Here is a 20,984-nt window from a genome sequence, read left to right on the forward strand (position 1 = left end):
TGAGAGGACGGAGGAAGTAGTGAGGAAAGATCAAAGGTCTGAAAGTCTGAAGAAATGAACACACTACAGTGAGGTGAACTCCAGAGAATGAAGGAATCGTTGTCAATTAGCCGATTCAGAGATCAAACCAGCGCCTCAACAGGCCGAATGGTGAGACGTGTTACGGAACCCCGCGGTTAATGATTTTAATAAGCAACAAATAGATTTGATGAATGGAGTTCTGTGATGAAGACAGTTTAATTTGTTTGAATACTTGTTCATCAAGCAACTGTAAATGAATGTTCAAGGTCTGTTATTATTCCCCATTACGCTTCAAATCTATATTCTGTTCTATTCTTGGAATTAAGTGCTTACTTCCTTGAAACTAGATGTTGCTGCCAAATTGTATTTTTCTTTTCTAAGAGGCAGTTCTCTAATTGCATTAGTTACCATGCCAACAGCGGCCCATTCCAGGAAATAAAATATGTTTTCATCTCCAATGAAGTGTTTTTTTCCTTCTACAAATAAATACAATATAAAGCATGCTAGTCTGACTGATATTCGGCTATTAGAGGATGTGCTGGTTATATAAACCATAGCTTTGAAGACAACAACATTAAAACATTCTGCACATTAATAGTGCAACAATCTTTAAGCTAAATATGAAAAACAAAAATGCTGTTCGCTCGGTGAATTAGGTTCTGCCATTGTCGTTGAGTGTGTGTGTGTGTGTGTGTGTGTGTGTGTGTCAGCCATATTGTGTGGCTTCGCTTTGGGACAACAGAAAAACTCTGGATGATGTGTCCCACTCAGCTGTTTTGCCAGACGACTGGGTTTTAGGCACAGAGGGAGAGAGGATGGTGTCCATTGTGTCTCCTTGCTGGAATGATCGTGCACCTGCATGTTGCTGATGGTGGGATTTGCTGTGTGTGTGTGTGTGTGTGTGTGTGTGCGTGTGTGTGTGTGTGGACTTTAACAAAGCACCTTAAATAGCTTTATGGCAGCCTATCTTCAAATCTCATATGTCAAATCTTCACTGAACACAACACCGAGGAGAGTTTTAAAAAAGTGTGTTGCTCACGACTATTATAATATGAGTCAAAAAAACTGTAGGTATGATTTGGAAAGACAGCTGGAAATATTGTTTCGCTGTGCTTTTGCTCCCTTTGTGGGTGTGAGTGTCGCTCTCTTGGTAATACCTCAGACCCATTTACTTCTAACTCAAGCCATTGATTGTGTGTGCACATCTATCGAATCAACCTGTTTAATTAGCTCGTCTCTATCCAGATACATGGAAGTGACTTTGCTTCTGTCTACGACCTGGGTGCATCTGCGTCTGACTCATTCATTTGTTAATAGGCAGCATCTGCGGGGCCTAAAACCGTGGGTGTGACACGCACATGGGCATCGTCGGTGTCATCGCATTATTGGCCATTGTTATTCAGCAGAAGCCTCTCAGGCACAAATTATGATCATCACTCCAAGTTCAGCCCAGAGCACTCTGGCTAACTGCCTGGGTTTGACCGTTGAACCCTGAGGTGTAGTCTCGCAACTCCCTCAGCGCCAGGCCTGCAGGGTATTATTTGTGTGCGTGAGACTGAGAAGGGGAGGGAGTGTTTTGTGTGCAAGCCGGCTGGCCAACTTGCTTTATCGCCAAATCATAGGGAATGGGTGCAAAGTATTCATAAATGCGCAAATTGTAATAGCTGAGGCCATTAGCATACAGCACATGTTGTAGAATGTTTTATATGCGTGTGTGTGTGTGTAACACTGTATGCATTACGGCACGTGTCCTACGCATGTGAGTGTGTGTCTGTGTACACACCTGTGTGTGTGTGTGTGTGTGCATTTGCATGCTGCTCCATACAAATGGGTTTTTTTTTTAATGTGAACTTTTTTGGGACAGATGAATGTCAGCAGATCCATTATCCTTTATCTGAACTCCCCAGAGCAGAAAGATAGATAGAGCGAGAGAGGGTGGATGAGGGTGGTTCGATGGATGGATGGATGGATGGATGAACGTCAGTGTCCAATGACACTCTCTCGTTAACTGTCGCTTTCTCATTCATGAATTATTCACACGCAGTTTCTTCACTTGTGTCATAGTTGCCATCTCCCCCATTAGAAGAGACTCTATATGTTAAGGGCTGGACAATGATAGACTTTTATCAATATACTGACTCTGGCACCGCATATCCATCATTTATTGGGGACGTTTAAAGTCTACACCTTCTCTGCTTTCTCTTGACTGGTTGATTGCATGTCGGTGTATGCACTACAACATTAACCCATTCACACACACACACATTTATACACTGCTGGCTGAGGCTGCCATGCAAAGGTGCCATCTGCCCATCAGGATCTAATCTGATGCACATTCGCACACAGATGGCACAGCCTTCGGGAGCAATTTGGGCTTGAGAATCTTGCCCCAGGAACATTTTGGCATGCGGACTGGAGGAGCCGGGATCGAAACCGCCACTCTTCCAATTAGAGGATCTAATCTGTATGCAGCTTCCTTTTTTTTTTGTCTCTGTTAATCTGAAAATATCTCCATTATGCAGGTAATAGATAACCTACTGTAAGTGTATTACGTTTTTATTTGAATCATTTTCATATTTTTGCATATTTATGGTCAACGCTTTATATTAATATCATATATTATGCTACTGCGTGATTCATATCTATTATAATTCAACACAGTGTAAGGGAACACTTAAATCCCACATCACATCTTGATGAACAAATTATTCATGTTGAAAATCTTTACTGATGTACTTTGTATAATTTGGTGAGAAGAAAATGACGTGACAACGGTCAATGGAAACAGAAATCATCGACCCATTGAGGGCTGGATTCATCACTGAAAATCCAAGTAACAATTTGAAATGGTAGGCTGATCCGACAATGCCTGTATGCACTCCCAACAACGTCTGGGCTGCTCCTGATGAGTTGGTGGATGGTGTCCTGGGGGATCTCCTCTCAGACCCTGGATCAGGGCATCAGTGACTTCCTGGACAGTCTGTGGATGCAACGATACATAACTTCCCATAGGTGCTCAATTGGATTTATGTCAGGGGAACGTGAGGGCCAGTCAATGGCATCAATACCTTCGTCATTCAGGAACTGCCTACACACTCTGGACACATGAGGCCTTGCATTGTCCTGCACCAGGAGTTACCCAGGGCCCACTGCACCAGGAGAAACCCAGGGCCCACTGCACCAGGAGGTACCCAGGGCCCACTGCACCAGGAGGTACCCAGGGCCCACTGCACCAGGAGGTACCCAGGGCCCACTGCACCAGGAGAAACCTAGGGCGCACTGCACCAGGAGAAACCCAGGGCCCACTGCATCAGGAGGTACCCAGGGCCCACTGCGCCAGGAGAAACCCAGGGCCTACTGCGCCAGGAGGTACCCAGGGCCCACTGCACCAGGAGAAACCCAGGGCCCACTGCGCCAGGAGGTACCCAGGGCCCACTGCGCCAGGAGAAACCCAGGGCCCACTGCACCAGGAGAAACCCAGGGCCCACTGCACCAGGAGAAACCCAGGGCCCACTGCACCAGGAGGTACCCAGGGCCCACTGCACCAGGAAAAACCTAGGGCCCACTGCACCAGGAGAAACCCAGGGCCCACAGCATCAGGAGGTACCCAGGGCCCACTGCGCCAGGAGAAACCCAGGGCCCACTGCACCAGGGACACAGCAAACCTTCTTGCGACCTCACATATGGATGTGTCATCCTGGAGTCACGGACTGCCTTTGCAGAACACAGAACTAGAATCAGTCCGGAAGGAGAAGGAGAGAGTAACTGTCTGTGGCCACCACATCAAAAACATTCCCTTTTTGGGGTTGTCTTGCTTTTGCCTCTCCATTACACCTGTTATTACTTTCATTTGCACCAAAGCAGGTGAAACTGATTCTCAATCCCCTGTGCTTCCTAAATGGACAGATTGACATCCCTGAAGTGTTCCCTTCATTTTTTGAGCAGTATAATTACCCCTCGCCCTCTTATGGCTCAACAATATTTGTGTTGTGTCTGTTACCTTTAAGACCAGCTGAGTGGGAAGATGAGGGTTTAAACAGTCATTTTAAATAGTGCCAGTTAGTTTGTGGCCCACAAACACTCTCTCACACACACACACACACACACACACACGAACCAAGTTGCGTGCAAATAGTCGACATCTAGATGTCAATCATTTTGCAACATAGGGAAGTTACAGTAAAAGAAGGGAAGTGTAGACACCATGAGTCATTACTTTTGGTACTTGCGTATGTTCTAAACATCATTTACTGTATTTTGCTCTTGTTAAAGTTGCTACAGGTATCAGGACTTGCAAAATCGTTTTCAAAATACTGAAGTTTGCAAATGCAGGAGATCAGACGTACCGTTGAGCAATAAAACACAGGAGTGGTGATGTCGGGGCGGAGGAGATTGAGGCGGGAAATCGCCACCCATCACATATGTTTAGTTGATTTGACCACAACACATGTCCAGGAGGCTTAAAGCCCCAAACCTCTTCCACTCAACCAGCTACTAAACTGCTTTTAATTGCTGTACTGTAGGAACATCCTCCCACATCCTTTGTGTGTCCGATCTGCCCCTCAGATAACTAGACTAACATCCATTACATTTAGATACACTTGGTCACATTGACAATATATACTGATGTCACATATGGTTGAAAGCACTTGTTTCCTCTTTTTATGGCTTTGAAACACTTTCTCCATTTCTTAATTTTTCTTACCCTATATAAGTTTTGAATCCATGTATTGTTAGGACTAATGTTGTGGACCAGGATGCTGTATGGGGGGGAAAGAGGGAGGGAGAGAGTGACGAATGATCTGTCCAGAGAGAAAAGGAGATATACAGAGATGGGCTGTTGGCCAACTAGGTTAGAGGTTTGATTGTTGTTGTCTGCCTGGTTGCATAGAGACTACTTCAGATATACACACAGACCTGAGAGCATGCACACCCATGGTCAAACAGGGGTCTAGACAGCCTGTCGCTACGCTGTGTGCTAACTGAAACGTGCATCGCTCTTTGTTTATTCACTGCAAACAACAATGTTTGGAGATGCATTTTGCAATGGGGGGAGTTGACATGCACTAAATGTAAATGCAAAAATACTAATGCCAATGTGTACACATCTTACATAGTATGGTCTGCCATGGTGTCAACGTTTATTAGCCTCAGTGAGAGATGACAAAGCTGGGATTCACTTTTGAAAATGAGTGGAACAGCAATTGAAAGCTACAACAAAGCATCAGAACACCCAAGTGAAAATGTGAGAGGACACAATATTGACAGTTTGTGGAGGATGATTTTGTCAACTCCTGATGAGCTCTGACACACCAGGCCCCCCCAGCAGCCCCAAGCACTCCTGCTCTCACCTCCATAAGTAAGCAAGCTCAGCTGTCAGCTGATTTACACGTTGTACTGCTGCAACTTTTACCCCCGGATTGAGCATGCGAACACACACGGGATCCATGTCAAAACATCTGCAAAACACACGCACACACACACACACCTACACTTTCTTACATTGTCACTGAAGCTTGGCCTTTATTTTCCTGCAAGGATTGTTGGCAGCGAGGATGGAAAGACAGGAGGAGCTCCAGAGACAGCGGGGAGAAGGAGAGAGAGAGAGAGAAGAAGAAAGGGAGGGAGAATGGGGCTTTCCATCATGCTGTCAGTGTGGTGCAGCTTTAGCGTTAGCAAGGAATAAAGAGTGTTTTTAAAAGGTGCTGCGAGGTGCAGCGAGGATGAGTCGGATAAATGACTTCTCTTTTTCCATTCAAAGAGCCCAGCAAAGCCACAGGGTCACTGTTTGTGTGTGTGTGTGTGTGTGTGTGTGTGTGTGCGTGTGTGTGTGTGTGTGTGTGTGTGTCTGCATGTGAAAGTACGAGGGGTGATAGTGTGAAGGCGTCCATGCTTCACCTTGGAGTTTGTGCTCGAGAATTCATGCAAAAGTTAGACTTTTGTCATAGCCGCCCGATGTTTTTGTTGCGGCTGACACTATAAGATATTGTGATTTTTTTTTTCTGGCTGTTGCGCCTCTCCTTTCACCACAGAGTGGGAGAAGTAATGTAGTTCAGAGGGGGCATGTAAGGTGGAACAATGGCTCGAAAATATTGAATAAGGAGTGAAAAGGAGCTGGGGGTTTTTAATGACAATAGGCCAGAGCCGGGTCGAGGACTGATGATGTGGTGTGTGTGTGTGGGGGGGCTTGCGGGGGTGTGGCGAGTCCAGATTGATGATAGATCGCCGCTGGTTAAATATTATCAGGCTTCTGTTTCCATGTATCAACCCCCCTCCTGTCCTGGTATCACACAGAGAATGGTAAGATGTGGCCAGCTAATGATCTGCCCTTCTGAGCCATTCACTTTTTGTATTAGCCTATTTACTTACTGTTGAGCCCCTCCCCTCTCTATGGGTGCACAACACAGATGGTTGGGGTAGCCATAGTGACTGCTGAGCTTCATTTCTATCAGTTTCAAAGCAGATGGAGTGCTGAATTGATCAACTTCAGAGTTGGATGGCTTAAAGTGTTTTTATCTGAGCTTTCTTACATTTATGAGAGTGGAAAAACTAACAAAAGTGACATATTAATAACTAATAAATTGAATGTATCTTCTAACTTGTAGAACTCCTTGAATCATCGGTCACTGAGAGTGTGAGGATATTTGTAACATTCTTCGGAAGCAGCACAAACGTTGCTTTGTGTTGTTCGATGGGTATCACAAGCCACGTGACGTCGGTCATGTTTTCAGTACTTCCCTATTTTCCTCCAGAGTTTGTCTTTGCTGTTACTGCCTTAATATCAAGAGCGGGACAAGTCGGTGGGCCCCGGGGGCAAAAAGTTTGACATTGATATCAATTTTCACAGCAGTACTCTGGGTTTGTTGACAAAGGACCAGCGTCTTCCCTGCTGCCTGTGGCTAAGCTGAGCGACGCTTTTGACTGCGGAACACAAACCACAGCGCAATGAAAATCCGCGCTCTGATGGGGGCACGTTTCACTGTCAGGGTTGTCCTCGGCTCTCGGATGAAGTTGACCCATATGCACCTCTGGGACTTGTGGGTAAAAGGCGCTGCCTCTCATCCAATTAACTCATCTCTTTCATACATATAAATATATACACACACACACACACACATAGGGGAGGGGTGTGGGGTGGACAATAACGGAGAGGGTGAGAGAGATGGCAGAGAAAGAGGGGTAGCGGCTCCATCTACATTCCCTGCGCCTCATTCTTTTGAAATGCTGATGACTCCTCCCTCACCCTCATCGCTCTGCTCTCTTCTCTTTTAATGTGGCGGAGTCATCCATTCCATTAACCCTCCTCCTGCTCCCCTCCCCAGGTTAGAATGAGGGAGATCCCCCCCTTTATAAAAGGCAGGGTAACAGGGGCCACAGTGGTGACGATGGCAGGGGCATTTGTCATTCTCTGAGCCGCGGCAGTCTGTTGCTCTCCCGCGGGCCTTTGTTGTCCCCCCAGCTCCAAACTTGCTGGCTAAGCAGGGGATTTCACATGTTTCATTAACATCTGAACCAGCTCGGCACTTTTCTGACATTTCACGGGGACGGGCACAGGCGCCGCACGTACACGCACTTAAGAACACGGGAACGCAGGATGCAACAGGCACGTGTGCTGAGGAGAGAGCAGTCCGTTTCATGAAAGAGCAAAGGCGGGATTAGGGCTGTATCACACACACACACACACGCACACGCGTGTGCACACACAACCGTTTCCGTGAGTGTTGACTGCACATTCAGCCTGCAGTTATCCAACCTCTGCGCGGTTCATGGCACACATTGGGTCTTTGTACTAAGCACAACAATCAGCGTGCCCTGCCCGGCGTGGGTGTTAGGGGCACCACTCAAGTGGGGGTCACTTGCCGAGGCGTTATAATGCTTTAGGCTGGGCACAACAAGACTGAGGGCAATCCACTTAAAGCGAACCACTTCCTCCTCCTCCTCCCCCCACAACCTCCTCTCATATCCCCTCCAGGCCACCCCGATCATCACACTTCTGAATGGAAAACGGGAAAGCGGCCTTCTGCCGCACTTCAGACACTGGAGAGAGAGAACGCAGCGAGAGAGAGAGAGAGGATGCCGCGGAGAGGAGGCAGCATGTTGGCGATACAGAGCTGCTTCTTTAAACACACTGCCTCGATACCCACACAGCAGTGATCTCTGTTAGAGAGACATGAAACTACTCAAATTGGGGAAGATTGGCAAAATCAAGGCTTGAAAGTGTGATAAGAAGATGGGTTTTTCCCTGCTCCCTCAGCTTCTCACTTGGTCTGTCTTTTCCGTGAGTTCAGGCCATGAGGTCGAGGCTGCCGTCCAGAACCTGGGTGGAGAATTGAATGGTGTCATGCGTAGATGAATAGGATGTAGATTGAGTTGTTGTTGCCACAGTGAATTCTCTTCATGTCTGTCTCTCCCTCTGTGCTTTTCCTGGTGCAGACCATCTCTTTGCCTAAGCCTCCTCACACTACCTCATGCCTGCTTCTTACTCTTTTTTATCTTTTCTATATCACTGAGATGGCACGTAAAAAAAATGTGCTCCTCTCCTTCACGAATCGGGACCCACACTTTCGGCATGAAGTGGTGAAATACCAGAGCTCACCTGGGAAATCTGCAGTTCTTAGATGAATTTAATAAAACTTACTTCTCTATCAACATAATTAATTCCTAAATGTAGGCAGTTTTTTGAATCCAGACATCACTGGCCCACTAATTTATACTTTCAGCAAACACTACTTATTCTACTGAAAGAATCCTGACCTTTTCAATACTACAAAACTTCTTTTCTGCAGTTTTCATACTGTTTAGTCGGTTCTAGCTTCCCTCTAGGTTGCTCTGTGTTTCATTCTCTGTCCTTCTTGTCTTTCTTAATTGAATTAGCGGTGTGTCCATCCGTATGTACTAAATATCTCCCTGTTTTTGACAGCTAATGGGGGGCCATTCCAAGTCCGGGATGACTGATATTGAGATATCCTTCCTCCAGGGTAACATCCATAGCAATTTTCCCTTGATTTGCTGAGTGATGGACTGTGCACAGGAACATAGACCTAATGATCATTGCGGAGATGGGTCCTCTAACTCAAGGCCGTAGAGTGTGGGCGATTACAAGCTATACAATAAGCTATGCCCCCTCCTCCTCCTCTCTCTCTTTCTCTCCCTGAGCTGAGGTATTTCCAGAATGCCGCCGGCCATGATGGATTTATGAGTAGGCCATACTTTGGTAAACACCGATGGTGGGCAGCTTTGTCCTCCCCCCTGTGATATAGTGAAGGTCCCATAAAAAATGGGAAAACCAGGTTACGGCCACCATAGAGCTGGGCTAAACAATAAAAGGCTTTATGGGCAGATATAGGCTTGTACCATAAATGCTGGAATCTGCTGTCAGAGGGACATTAAAGGGATAATGACGGGGGGGTAGCTTTCACAAAATCCCTGCAGCCACTAAGAGGGTCCTTTTTTTTTTTAGAAAAGACAGTCACACACACTGAGGATAGCAAAGCACCGATGTAGAGATCTATAGAACAGTTTGACTTGGGGTCATGCTTTTAGTGTGTGTGTGTGTGTGTGTGTGTGTGTGTGTGTGTGTGTGCAGTAGACTGACAGAAAGGAGGTGGAAGCGGTACAGTGTTCATCGATAACTGCAGCTTGTTCTCACATCGAAGGGTCGGGCCCTCATTACACATTGGCTCGCTGTCGGGGAGCACAGCTGTTGGGTTTGGCTGGTGCTGCCTGTCCGGGCTGCACAAAACCAGCTGTGCAAACAAACACACACAGAAACCGTAATGGCAGCAAGGGGAACAGAGTGGTAGTTTCAGGTAGACTTGAAAGCAAACATGCACCTCGACACACACACACACACGCTGAGAAATAAACACACGCCGACGTGCACCCGGGGGAGACGTGAGCCTGGTGGCATGAGGAAGTTGGCTGCTGGGCCCCTGCCACGGGTTTGAGCGGGGGCGGAGGGGATTACGGTGCAGATCATCACAGTCATAGGATAATACTGCTGACATGCAGACAGCATGTGTTGCCCCACAGCGTGACAGACCTGGATATCTCCTTGGGGGAGGAATGGCAAGGAGAGCACGTTTTACTGCGTCCTAACACCCCAGATTGAGCTAAGAAAGAACGAGAGTGGGGGCAGTAAAAATAGTTTGACACCCTCAAGGTCCAGCCAGCAATCTCCTCTCCGCCCTTACTCATAAAACTCTTTGAATACCCTCCTAAAACCCTCCTCCCCTCCCTCCCCCACTCCCCCAACTTCGCTGGACGCTCAGCTCCAGATTTTCTCAGAATCAAGTTGCTATGTTTACCACTGGTGGTATCCCTCTATACGCACTTCTATAACCATCTGTTTTCTGAAAAGCCTCCACTTCTGAATGCTGCTTTAATCAGAGCCTTTCATCGGTTTGCCTTGGATTTGATGCAACAGCACTTTGAAAGCTGAATGTAACCGAGGCTGGAGACGCAATCTCATTCTCCCCGGCTTTGCTTCCCGCCAAAGTACTTTTCTGTGTTCTCAGGAGTGTGGTGCTTATTGATGCTGGGTCAGGAGCAGCCACCTGGACTGCTGTGTTTACGTGGGCCGAAACCTCCTGTGACTCTTTTTTATCCTTTTACTTTACTGTCATAAAGATGCAAAACAAACCACTGACCGCTCTCACTTTCCTTACAGTCATGGCACCGATTGTTAAGTGTCTATGAGCACTTACACTCATGTGTATGTGTGTGTGCTTGTTTGTGATGAGTCACTCCCATTTAGACACCACCTGGCATCAAACCAGCACTTTATTCTTCCATCAATGTGATGTAATACATCCCTCAAGTGACTCGGCATGGGACGATATGAAAATGTCATGTCAACATCAAAATAACTGCGATTCATGACATTTTCCCAATAATCATCAAATTATGCTTAGAACTCTTAAAATACTGGCATCACTTTTTACATGGTGTTAAGAAACATTTTTGATGATAATGAGCTCAACATCTTATATTTACGATTATCCTGAAAATGAAATTCACCATGATCGATTCATCATTCAGATCTATTTAAGGTCATCTTAGGCACCTGAAAACATTCAGCCCTTTTTAAGGATGAGAAAGTGACTTTTTCCATTTAAAAACAACTGTGGTTAAAGGACTTCATGTCTAATCTTGTATTCTTCCTTTCCCCCTCCATAATAAGCAATGATCAACAATCCGTTATCTCTTAGCTTTTATGCGATCACAGTGTATTACCCGAGGATGAATGCTCTCCCCTTGGAGAAGAAAACAGAGCCGGGAAAATTAGCATTTTCTGACAGCCATTACTCATAGGACTAATCCTGTCAAGGAATGTGTGGCTACGCTATCAGTGCAGGCGAGGGGTCGCCGCGGCCCAGGCCTGCACACTGGGCTCTTATCAGGCAGGGTAAACACACTGGGGCCTGCATTAAATAAGTGTCACAGTCAGTCGGGGCGGAGCGGGCCAAGCCCCCCTGCCAGGCTCCATGCAGATAATCCCTCTCAGAAACCGTGTTGGTCAGACCCAGCTGTGGCCTGTGGCTCAGGTGTAGGGAAAGTGGGGGAGGAGGAGGAGCATTGTTCAGGCAGCGGTGTAGATTACAACATAAATCACACAGGTTTTCTGGCCATTTCCACTTTTAATGCAGATCATTTATATGTAGGCTATTTATGTAGCAAGTGTTTTCTCTCCAAGTGGGCATTTCAGGTCCATTAAGAAAAGTTTGAAAAGAAAAGCTTGATTTTCAGTTTAGCAAATGTGATGGTGAAAAAAAAACTAGCCTGTCCTCTAAATTACATCTAGTAGGTGTTTGACCTTAATCTCCACCGTTGAACATGCGCAGGCGACTTGAGCCGACAGCTGTACTCCAGATCACATGACAATCACAGGTCAATGTTTTTGAAAGGCTCAGGTTACCTGTCAACACCCCGACGTGAGGTCGGTGAGGTGTTTGTGTTTATGTTTTCTTGCAGGGCCGTGAACGCCCCTCTTTCAGCATTGTCATTGGCATCGCCTGACTGCGGAAAAAGGAAATATCAATGCGTTTGGTGTCCTGCTGTGACAGCTTTGGCATAACAAGTTGCAACAATGTTGCATGGAATGTTGCAGAGTATAGGTGGAGTAACATTGTTAATAGGGAGGTGGTGCAAGTCTGACGCAAACAACTTCCTGGACTTGATTCCACTACGCTGCGATGAAAAGTTAAGCGTCGCTTACCGTGACCGGGCGACACTTTTGTTACTTTATGGCGCCTCTCTCCGGGCAGCGCTCGAGGAATAGTGTAATGCCGTCGCACCGAGCGCACAAGGTGGGAAACCTTGAATAATGTGGGATGAGAGTGAGCCAGAAAGGCGAATCCGAGTCAGCCAGTGGGTCACCAGGAGGTGAGGCTGCCTACTTCTCCTGGGTTCAGGAAAAGTTCAGCCGCATAGCATTAGGCAAATTAGGGAGACAGGGCTGGGGGAGAGAAAAATCTGAGGGTAGGGACTGATGAGAGCATGGGGGGAAAGGGTCAAATTAGTTGGAAGGAGGAGCCCCAAATAAAGAGTGAGAACATAGAGGGGAACTTCCAGGAAAAAAAGAGCGAGAGAGCGATACAGTCTGGTGCGGCTCTCATTAAGTCAATGAATTCCGGTGTAAAGATATGAAGGACTCATTACTGAGCTTATATAACTTAATCACGTCCTCAAATACATTTTTATTTAAAGCCCCCGCACCTAAATTGGAGAAGCCGGTGGGGGGAGGGGGGGGCAGGGCCCGGGTTTGGAGAGAGGGAGATCCACGGTGACGTCCCTGAAGGGGTTAAACGTGGGAGGAGCAAACGCATGAAAAGAGAGCGAGGGGTAGGAAGGGGAGAGAAAAAAAAAACGAGCCTAGTGGGGGTGGAGCCAAAGCCTTCAGCTGCTGTGCCTTGTCACATTTTTTTGCAGAACATGATAGCCTCACGATTTGGTGTGGGAATGATTTAGGCGTCTCTCCTCTCACTCTCCCCCCCGAATACAAACAAGGCTGCCCGGCGTGTTTCATGGGATACCGGAGAGCTGGGTCTCACCGAGGTAAGCCGCCGGTTGTTGTAGCGCACGGAGGGAGACCGGTTCATCCACGGGGCTGACAGGAGTCCACCAGCGGCGGGCGCAGACGGGACAAGCCGCCGTAACCCGAAGGACGAACTGCAACTAGACGGAATTTCCTCCCCCGATCTCCGCGCCGCTGATTCCCCCCGTGTTGTCGTGACGCGGGCGTGGGAGATCTGTGTTCTCTTTGGATTTAAACCACATATATCGGCGTGTTTTTTCCCTCTTTATGGTGGTGGATACAGCCTCACAGGCCGAAAGGACCGATCTATTCCGCTGAAGTTATTAAGTGCACATTCCCGGCCGCGTTGTTGCGTTGGACGCCACGCAGACTGCTCTTTTTTGTGTGTGAAAATCATGACTCCAAATTGAGCGCAGACGATTAAAGGCTCGTTTCAGACACCGATTCACTCCTCGGGGGTTTTTTTTCTGAGGGGGTTTCGATCAATAGAGCGCCGCGAGAAGATGCCAAACGTTGAAATGTTCCCGCTGTGCTTGGATTTACCACCTTACCTCCGATTTTAATGCAGTTTCACCCCCGCTGAAAAACCCCTCTCGCGTTTTTCTGCAGTTTTTTTGTTGTTTGTTTGTTTTATTTTTTTGACAATAACCCCCTGCCATCGTCCTGCTCCGTATGATGTATGAGAGCGTGGACGTTGTGGGTCTGAATCCCAGCCCGAACCCGTTTTTAATGATGGATTACTACAACCAGAGCCGAGGATGCTTGATCCCGGAGAAAGGACTGGTGCCCGGTGCGCCCCATCCCTACAGCACGTCCATCAGGAACCAGCACTGGAACGGCTCCAATCACTGTAGGTGCCTCCTCAACTTCATTCCACTAACCGGGGAAGTTAAAGCCTCCACGCTCGCCTGTGTGTCATGATTGTTTTATATTAAACGTTATTAGGTCTTTATTGTTGCATTCTGATTCAAACCTGATGGTTTGTGCCAAACAGCGTTGCATGTTCTCACCACAGAGCTTCATAACTGCATTATATATACTTGACCCACTTTCGTCTCTGCCTCCCTCCTCTGCCTCTGTGTGCGCCCCGGCTGGCTTTCTTTTCCGTCTTCTTCTAAGAAACGTCTGCGAGGCTGCGGCGCGCTCATCCAGACCACGTTACACCAAAAGCTTTCGCGTTCCCGAAATATGCACTTAATGCAAACGAGGTCCTGCGAGCACACAGCCAACGTTAATCAGATCAAACTTTCCTGCCAGTGTTATCCGTCGGTTTCCTCTGGTAATCTGGATATCTGCACCGGCGGTGCCAGCAGCGTTCCTGAGCAGCGCGGCCTCTTCGACCGGACGCTCCCGTCTATATCTGACGCGCCAATCCAATGAAATGTATTTTAAACCAGTGGTTTATATCAGGTAGCTAGACTGGGGGTGGAATCATGACGACACAGTGTTCTCCAAGAATGGCATTTTGTACCACGTGACGTTCAAATCAATTATCTTAATACAGAACATACATGTGAATGTTAGAATAAACATTCTGATAAATGCAACCAGAAATGATCATTTTTAGGCTCATGTGCCAGACGGGCTTTTCCGCCATGTCTAAAAATAGCACAGCATCTGATGATGCTTTTCAGTACGACTTAGTTTTGATAAGTGATTCACTGTGGTGCTTGTTTTAGAGCTTTTTTCTTTTTCTTCTCCCTTTTTCTTTTCCTGGATCAAGTAACCACCGCCAGTCATGGGAGATTTCAGTTTACTGATACGCCGCCTGCCACAATAAGAGAGAGTTTTATTGCAACAACAAAGTATCGAGGAGGCCGTTCCTATTCTTCAGCTCAAAGGAGCTGCGCCGCACAAAGCTCAAGCAGGGCCTTTGCAGAAGAGATAGCTCTGTTGTCTTTCACAGCTGAAGGAGTGTAAAAGGCAGGGTTCTCCGCAGGCTCTTAAGGGCCAATTTCCTCCTCGTCTCAAGACTATAGAAACACACGACAAAGGGGAATTTAAACGGGAATTTTCTGACGTTTGGCAGCAATGACAAACGCACTCAAAAAATGTGTTGTTTGCTCTTTTTTGCTGCTTTTTATTTATTTTTTTTTGCACGAGATTGGAGATTCCTCTAGACAGTAAGCGCAGCTGGCACACGTTTTTCAAAGCAGATATCCAGCGAGCTTCGCAGTATTTATCGAACAGACCCACTAAAGCGTTCTAGTGGCAGCATTGATTCAAACCATGTGAGCCCGTCTGAGGGAGACCGGGGGGTTTGGCCCAGGAAAAGACCTCTGATCCCTACTCGGCTCCACATTGTGTGTGTGTGTGTGTGTGTGTGTGTGTGTGTGTGTGTGTGTGTGTGTGTGTGTGTGTGTGTGTGTGTGTGTGTGTGTGTGTGTGTGTGTGTGTGTGTGTGTGTGTGTGTGTGTGTGGTTAGGTGGGGGGTAGCATAGCTGCTCTTTGCCTTACTGCTTGAATGTAATGAAAAATTTAGTGCACAAGCAGGGAGTAGTGTTTGGGTGGGGGGGGGGCACATAACATTGGTTAGTGTCATCACGTGGCTCGAAGGCTTATTGGATCATCGGGATAGAAAACAAAATAGATGAAACAGAGTGAGATTTCAGTTTTTTCACCTCCTTTCTAAAGCATTCGGGCCCAAAAGCACGAGACAATCCCAAAAAACATCTGCTGGCTCTGTCTCTTTCTGGACTCTTTTTCTAAAATACAAACTTCACAGACTGTAGCTCATGGTATGTTATCCTCTGCACGTGGGTTTGGAAACAGATTGCTGGTGGAGTTGAACTTTTCTTTTAGTTTTTTCAACCTCTCCACATTGGGTCTAACTATTCATTACTCTGCAGAGGAGCGCTCTGACTTTAAGAGTGCACTCAATGACATCTTCTCTGGAGGAAACGGCCTCCTGGACCTATTAAGCGACTGGGCACAAATCCAGATCATATGGACACTTCATCCCTAGTGTTATTAGTTCTTTACAATATGCTGCCACTTTAGCGCTTTGACTGTTGCCATCCAGTGGCTGTCGGCGCAGGTTTGTCTGCACACAGGCGGTGTCAGCAAGCTTACGACCCAGTTATTCAGAGCAACAATGCTGAATCTTTACGGGGAAAGGGGCTTTCCGTCTCGCAGATTAAATGCATTTGATTTTTTTCACTGAGTGCCTGTCAGAATCCTTACAGCAATTATGGGCTCATGCATGAAAGAATGTGCATGGCCTTGTTCACATGACTGTCACACACTAAAAAATGGGGGGTATGAAGGAAAGAGGGATTGCATGGTGGGCTTAAATGCTCACCGGCCCATAGGCTTCTTGCTCTTTGTTTTTTTTCTCAAGCTGTCCACTGTACAGAAAAAAAAGCGGTCACCAGGGATTTCCATAGAGAGTAGACGAGGCAGAGAGAAGGCCGAGCTTTAGCTAGTCTGTCTCCTGAAGGCAGAGCCTGCCAAGTGGGCTATTGGACACGAACGCTATGTGTCTGAGGGGCAAGTGACTGGCAGCTTAATCTGACTCATGTGGTATTTAAGTGCGGAAGTCCTTTTGCCTAGCAGGAGACGCGACCCAAGAAAAAACAGATGGCATTTTATTGTTTTTTGGTGCAACGGACTGTAAGAGCAGGAGCAATTTTGGGCAATGATGAAGGGAGAGGTTGGTAGGAGTGCAATTTTTTTAAGAGGGAAAAAAAAAAGCACAAGGTTGGAGCTTTGCTGGTGAAGTGCAAACCCATGTGTTCTCTCTTTTGGCTTTCTTGGAAGCTGCGGCATCGAGACTGCACAGCGAGAGCATCCCTATTGTTTGTGCTGATCGGCATCAACACGGAAAACTGTGGGTGATGTGTTTGGACGTTGTGCAAGCGAGCAGATTGGCGTTGGCCTTGTGAAAGAGCTGCGAATATCAACACCACCACCCCCCTCTTTTATTTATACATGCAGATTTTATTTGGCAAGCATTTGCTGTGAATTTGGGAAAAACACGAACAAGCGAGTATAAATAGAGGATTGTCCTGTCCCCGAACAGAACTGGCCAGAGTACTGGCAAGTTCTGACATTGAGGGGAGGTTGCTGTTGTAAACAGCTGGAGGAAAGGTCGTCTATCGAGAACATAAAGTACAGAATGTATTTTCTCAATCAAGCCGCTCAGGATTTATTGGCAAAGCTGCTTACATTTTTTGTAAAAAAAATTACAGCTTGTGAGTTTGTGGACATAGAGCAGTAATGCAAATTCCAGGCCATAATATTCCTTTGTGCTTATAGTCAATGCCAAGTCCCTGAGCCTCGTACTATTTCCTGCATGCTCTGTAATGTCCGTGGGCCTTGGTGCTTTCATGGACAGGCTGATGAGAGAATGGACCTTTCCTCCCGGGGCTTTGTTGATCCCGACTTGATGGAGCTGGCAGGATGGATGGACAGCGGCGAGGCAACGTCCCCCCCGTTCTTCCAAGGAGGGGAAGTGTCAGGCAGTCTCCTCGCTGTGCCACGTCTGCCTAACCCCTTTCAACGAAGGGCGACAGTGATTTAGTAGCCTGAACGCCTGGAACGCCATGGATAATGAGTGTGTGTGTGTGTGCGCGTGTTTGTGTGAGAGATCAGTATGTCCACAGAAACACGCCTGCTTTCACCTTCAGGTGAACATCAATAACACATTTTGTCATCAAGGTATGTTTGTAATGGCAAGGGGGTGAACAGAGTTCAACGGCGCTGCCGTCGCTCTCCTGGGAAAGGCCGCAGGGCAGCATTTCACAACCTGCCATCACTCGCTCCCAAAACAACACCTTGCCACCAACCTTCAAAGCTGTTGCTGCCCCCCTTTTTCTTTTTTTTTTCTTTCTTAATGCGATTCATCGCGTACAAATTACAGATGCCCTCACGTTTGGATGTCCGCCATGGTTCAATGTACCCAGCATCAATGGAACAGTGTTTTTTATTCGATCGGTCCCGTCGCTTCAGTTATTTTTTTTTTTTAGAGTGTAATGAGTGGGTGCGGTCCTGTCACCTTGAACGCTGGCAGAACAACTGGCATTTGGACAAACAATACTGCAGCTGACTGGCAACTTTTAACTTCTCCTGAGGGTGGGATATTGCAGCATCACTCCGTAACGAGAACTTAAGCGTATTTTTGTCTGGGGCTGTTTTTTTTATGGACACACGTTCAGACCCCACCAATGGGTCCCAGCTTGTTTGTAGAGAGAATTAGCCTGGAGGCATCAGTCAGAGAGTACCATACACCAGTTTAGTTTGACGCTAAATCCACAAACAAGGGTTTGTGTACACTGCAAAGCCCACTTTGATGAACAAAGCAGGGCAGACTGAAAAGACCCAGGCAGTGTCATTGATTCATCGGGGCTTAAAGAAGGCAGCTGACTGCAGATATTGTGACATAGGGCCGTAATCTCACTATCAATAATTACAGTCTCCTCCCGTGTCTGTCCTGTTATGTACACACACACACACACACACATATGGGGGTGGGAGGAAGATCGAAACGGTGCAGGTTAAAGGAGGGTTCGCCCCTCTAAAATATTCATAGCTTCTTCATTTAAATCAATTCGGCTCTACGGGGGCAGTCAAGCTTCAACTGTCAGAAATTGAGCTGGGCCTGTTGTAATCACTTCTTTACTTATCTCTACAGATGGCTTGTTCGCAATGGGCTCTGCATGGCTAGCTCACCAGCACATTGAGAGAGGCCTCTCTCTCTCCTCTTCCCATCTCTTGCCCTACCTCCATGTTTCATCCCCACCCTCTCATAATGGAACACACATAAATTCATCGGGGTATTGAACCAGGGACATTCATCACCCCAGTATTCATCTGCGAGGCATTTTCATTCCCAAAGTGTCTCCTTTCTCTCTCCCACTTTATATCTCTCTCCCTCTCTCTCCCTCTCTGTTTCCCATCTCCATGGTGGCATTCACCGCATGGCAAGCCCGAGCCGGGCGGTCAGTGTCACGATTAATCTTTAATGCTCGCCTGCCCTAATTTTTCCTCATATTTTACAAGATTTCCTGCCCTCCACCGCCCCCCACCCCCTTTTTTTTTCCAACATCCGCTATATATAGAGTGATTACATGGAATGTTGCCTTGTTTCATCAGTTGCCGAGGACCACTGCCTGCCTCATCCTCTCCCATTCAGCCACGTTGTCTCTCTCTCTTTCGAGCCACTCGCTCTAGGCCAAAAGCAAAGGGCTGCTGCTTCCGCCGACGTACTCGTCCCGAGTCCCCCGCTGGGGATCTGTGTTAACATCACATGGATGTAACTGATGTGTAACCGTGTACACCTGGGCCAGTTCACACACGCTAACGCAACACAACGGAATGCCCTTCTATTTAGAGAGTGGGACAGCCGAGGATATAGGGTAGAGGTTAGTGGGCTAAAAATACACAAGCCTGGCCGTTCTTCTGCTGCCTGGGCAAAAAATAGCCCCGTGTTGCTGGCGTCTCAGTCAGCGTTGTTAACTAAGGAGCAGGAGCGAACACTCTGCCCTGACTCAATGTTTGTGTTTCATGCAGGAAAGAAGAGAGCGCTGACAGGCCGGCTCTTAAGATACAAGAGATCTCTCCGTGTATCAGATGATCTCATTGTGGCTCATAATTTGAGTCCTTATTTACCTGCCTTTCATAAGACTTGGTGTTGGTGTCTTTATCATGCCCCCCGGGTGCACACAGGGCAAGTTTGGAGGGAGAAAAGCCCCTTCTGTGCGTCTTGATTTATGGAAGCTTTTCTAAAGTAACTTTAGATATCCATATTGTGTGTCTGCTCCTCTTCGGTTCTCTCTCATGTCATCCTGGCCAAGTCCGGCTCAATCTGGTCCCACTTAGTGACAGAGGAGCTCGGTCTGTCTGGACGCCACTGTCTGATCTTTCCCACAGCCCCTCTGAATCATTTCATATTCATTACGTGTCTGGTCTGGAGCCCGGCCTCTGACATTTGACTCTTAAAGGCCCACCTGGGACCAGGATGAAATAGACTGCCAACAGTGCGGCGGAGGTGGGAAGGAAGAGCGTAGTGCTGGATAGTGACGGATAGGACGGCATGTTTCGCCTGACGGCTCGGGTTACGGGCGGCTTCTTCCCTGTAATCCTGTTTGTGATATTAGCGGTGTGTGAACTGAGACGTGCCCTGTAGCGGAGCAGCTCCGAACACGTGTAGGTTAAAAGAGGTGAAGTGTAAAAAAGACTGAAAGAACTGGATCACGTTTGCTGTGAATAGAGTCACTGTGTGTTAAAAAGGGGCCGCGCTCTGATATCAAGCGGCCTCTTCATTTCACAGAGACGTATTGTCTAACCTTTGCTGCGACCTGCAGTGTCTTATCAGGGCCATTGTTAGTGAAGTACCTTGGCTTAGAGAGAGAGAGGGAGATAGTTGCTTGGTAGATATCACAATAATTAAGTGGTCATGTCAGACGCTGAAGAGTGCTCATTGTTCTGGGAAAAATAAATATGTCACAAGCCTCTTTGCTGCAAGTTCCTGGTTTCATTTCATTCCCGGAGACAATGCCCTGGGAAAGATATAAGCCCTCAGGAGGACATGGGCCCTCCTCTCTGAAACTAGACACACAAATGTCTTTTCCTCATTTCGAGCCATCTCTTTTTCAAAAAGCCCCGACAGCCTGGATGTTCCTTTTCAGATTGGGGCAGGGGGAGGGCTGATGGGGAAATATGCAGCCATGCATCACTTAGAACGGAGAGGGCACATTCTGTTATTCCACGGGATTTTTAACGGCAACCCGAGGAAAGCTTTTTATAGTCGGCCAAAAAAGACGACGGGCGGGTAGGAAAGAGAGGATGAGGAGAGGCGTTTGTTCATCAGTTTAGCTCAAAGGTATGATTAGACGAGTCTAAATTATGTATTTAGTTGCCATTTCACAGTTGTGCTTTTGCTTTCTTTTGACCAAAGTCTTCAAGTCGTCGTCTTAATGCTTCACCA

General features: G+C 47.2%; 1 protein-coding gene across 6 annotated transcripts in view; it reads left to right on the forward strand.

Annotated features, from left to right (window-relative positions):
• Positions 1–20,984, forward strand: part of raraa (retinoic acid receptor, alpha a) — a 132,226-nt gene that overhangs the window by 81,572 nt on the left and 29,670 nt on the right. Inside the window, exon 1 of one of the 6 annotated variants that reach the window (XM_084039616.1) lies at positions 12,964–13,907. The exons of the other annotated variants lie outside the window; for them this stretch is intronic. Coding sequence (XP_083895742.1) covers positions 13,730–13,907 — 178 coding nt within the window. The 5' untranslated portion in view covers positions 12,964–13,729. Of the gene's footprint in view, positions 1–12,963; positions 13,908–20,984 lie in introns of those variants that run through there. 6 annotated transcript variants of the gene reach the window in all.

This window comes from Eutrigla gurnardus (genome assembly GCF_963514095.1).
Source record: "Eutrigla gurnardus genome assembly, chromosome: 22".
Taxonomy (NCBI): domain Eukaryota; kingdom Metazoa; phylum Chordata; class Actinopteri; order Perciformes; family Triglidae; genus Eutrigla; species Eutrigla gurnardus.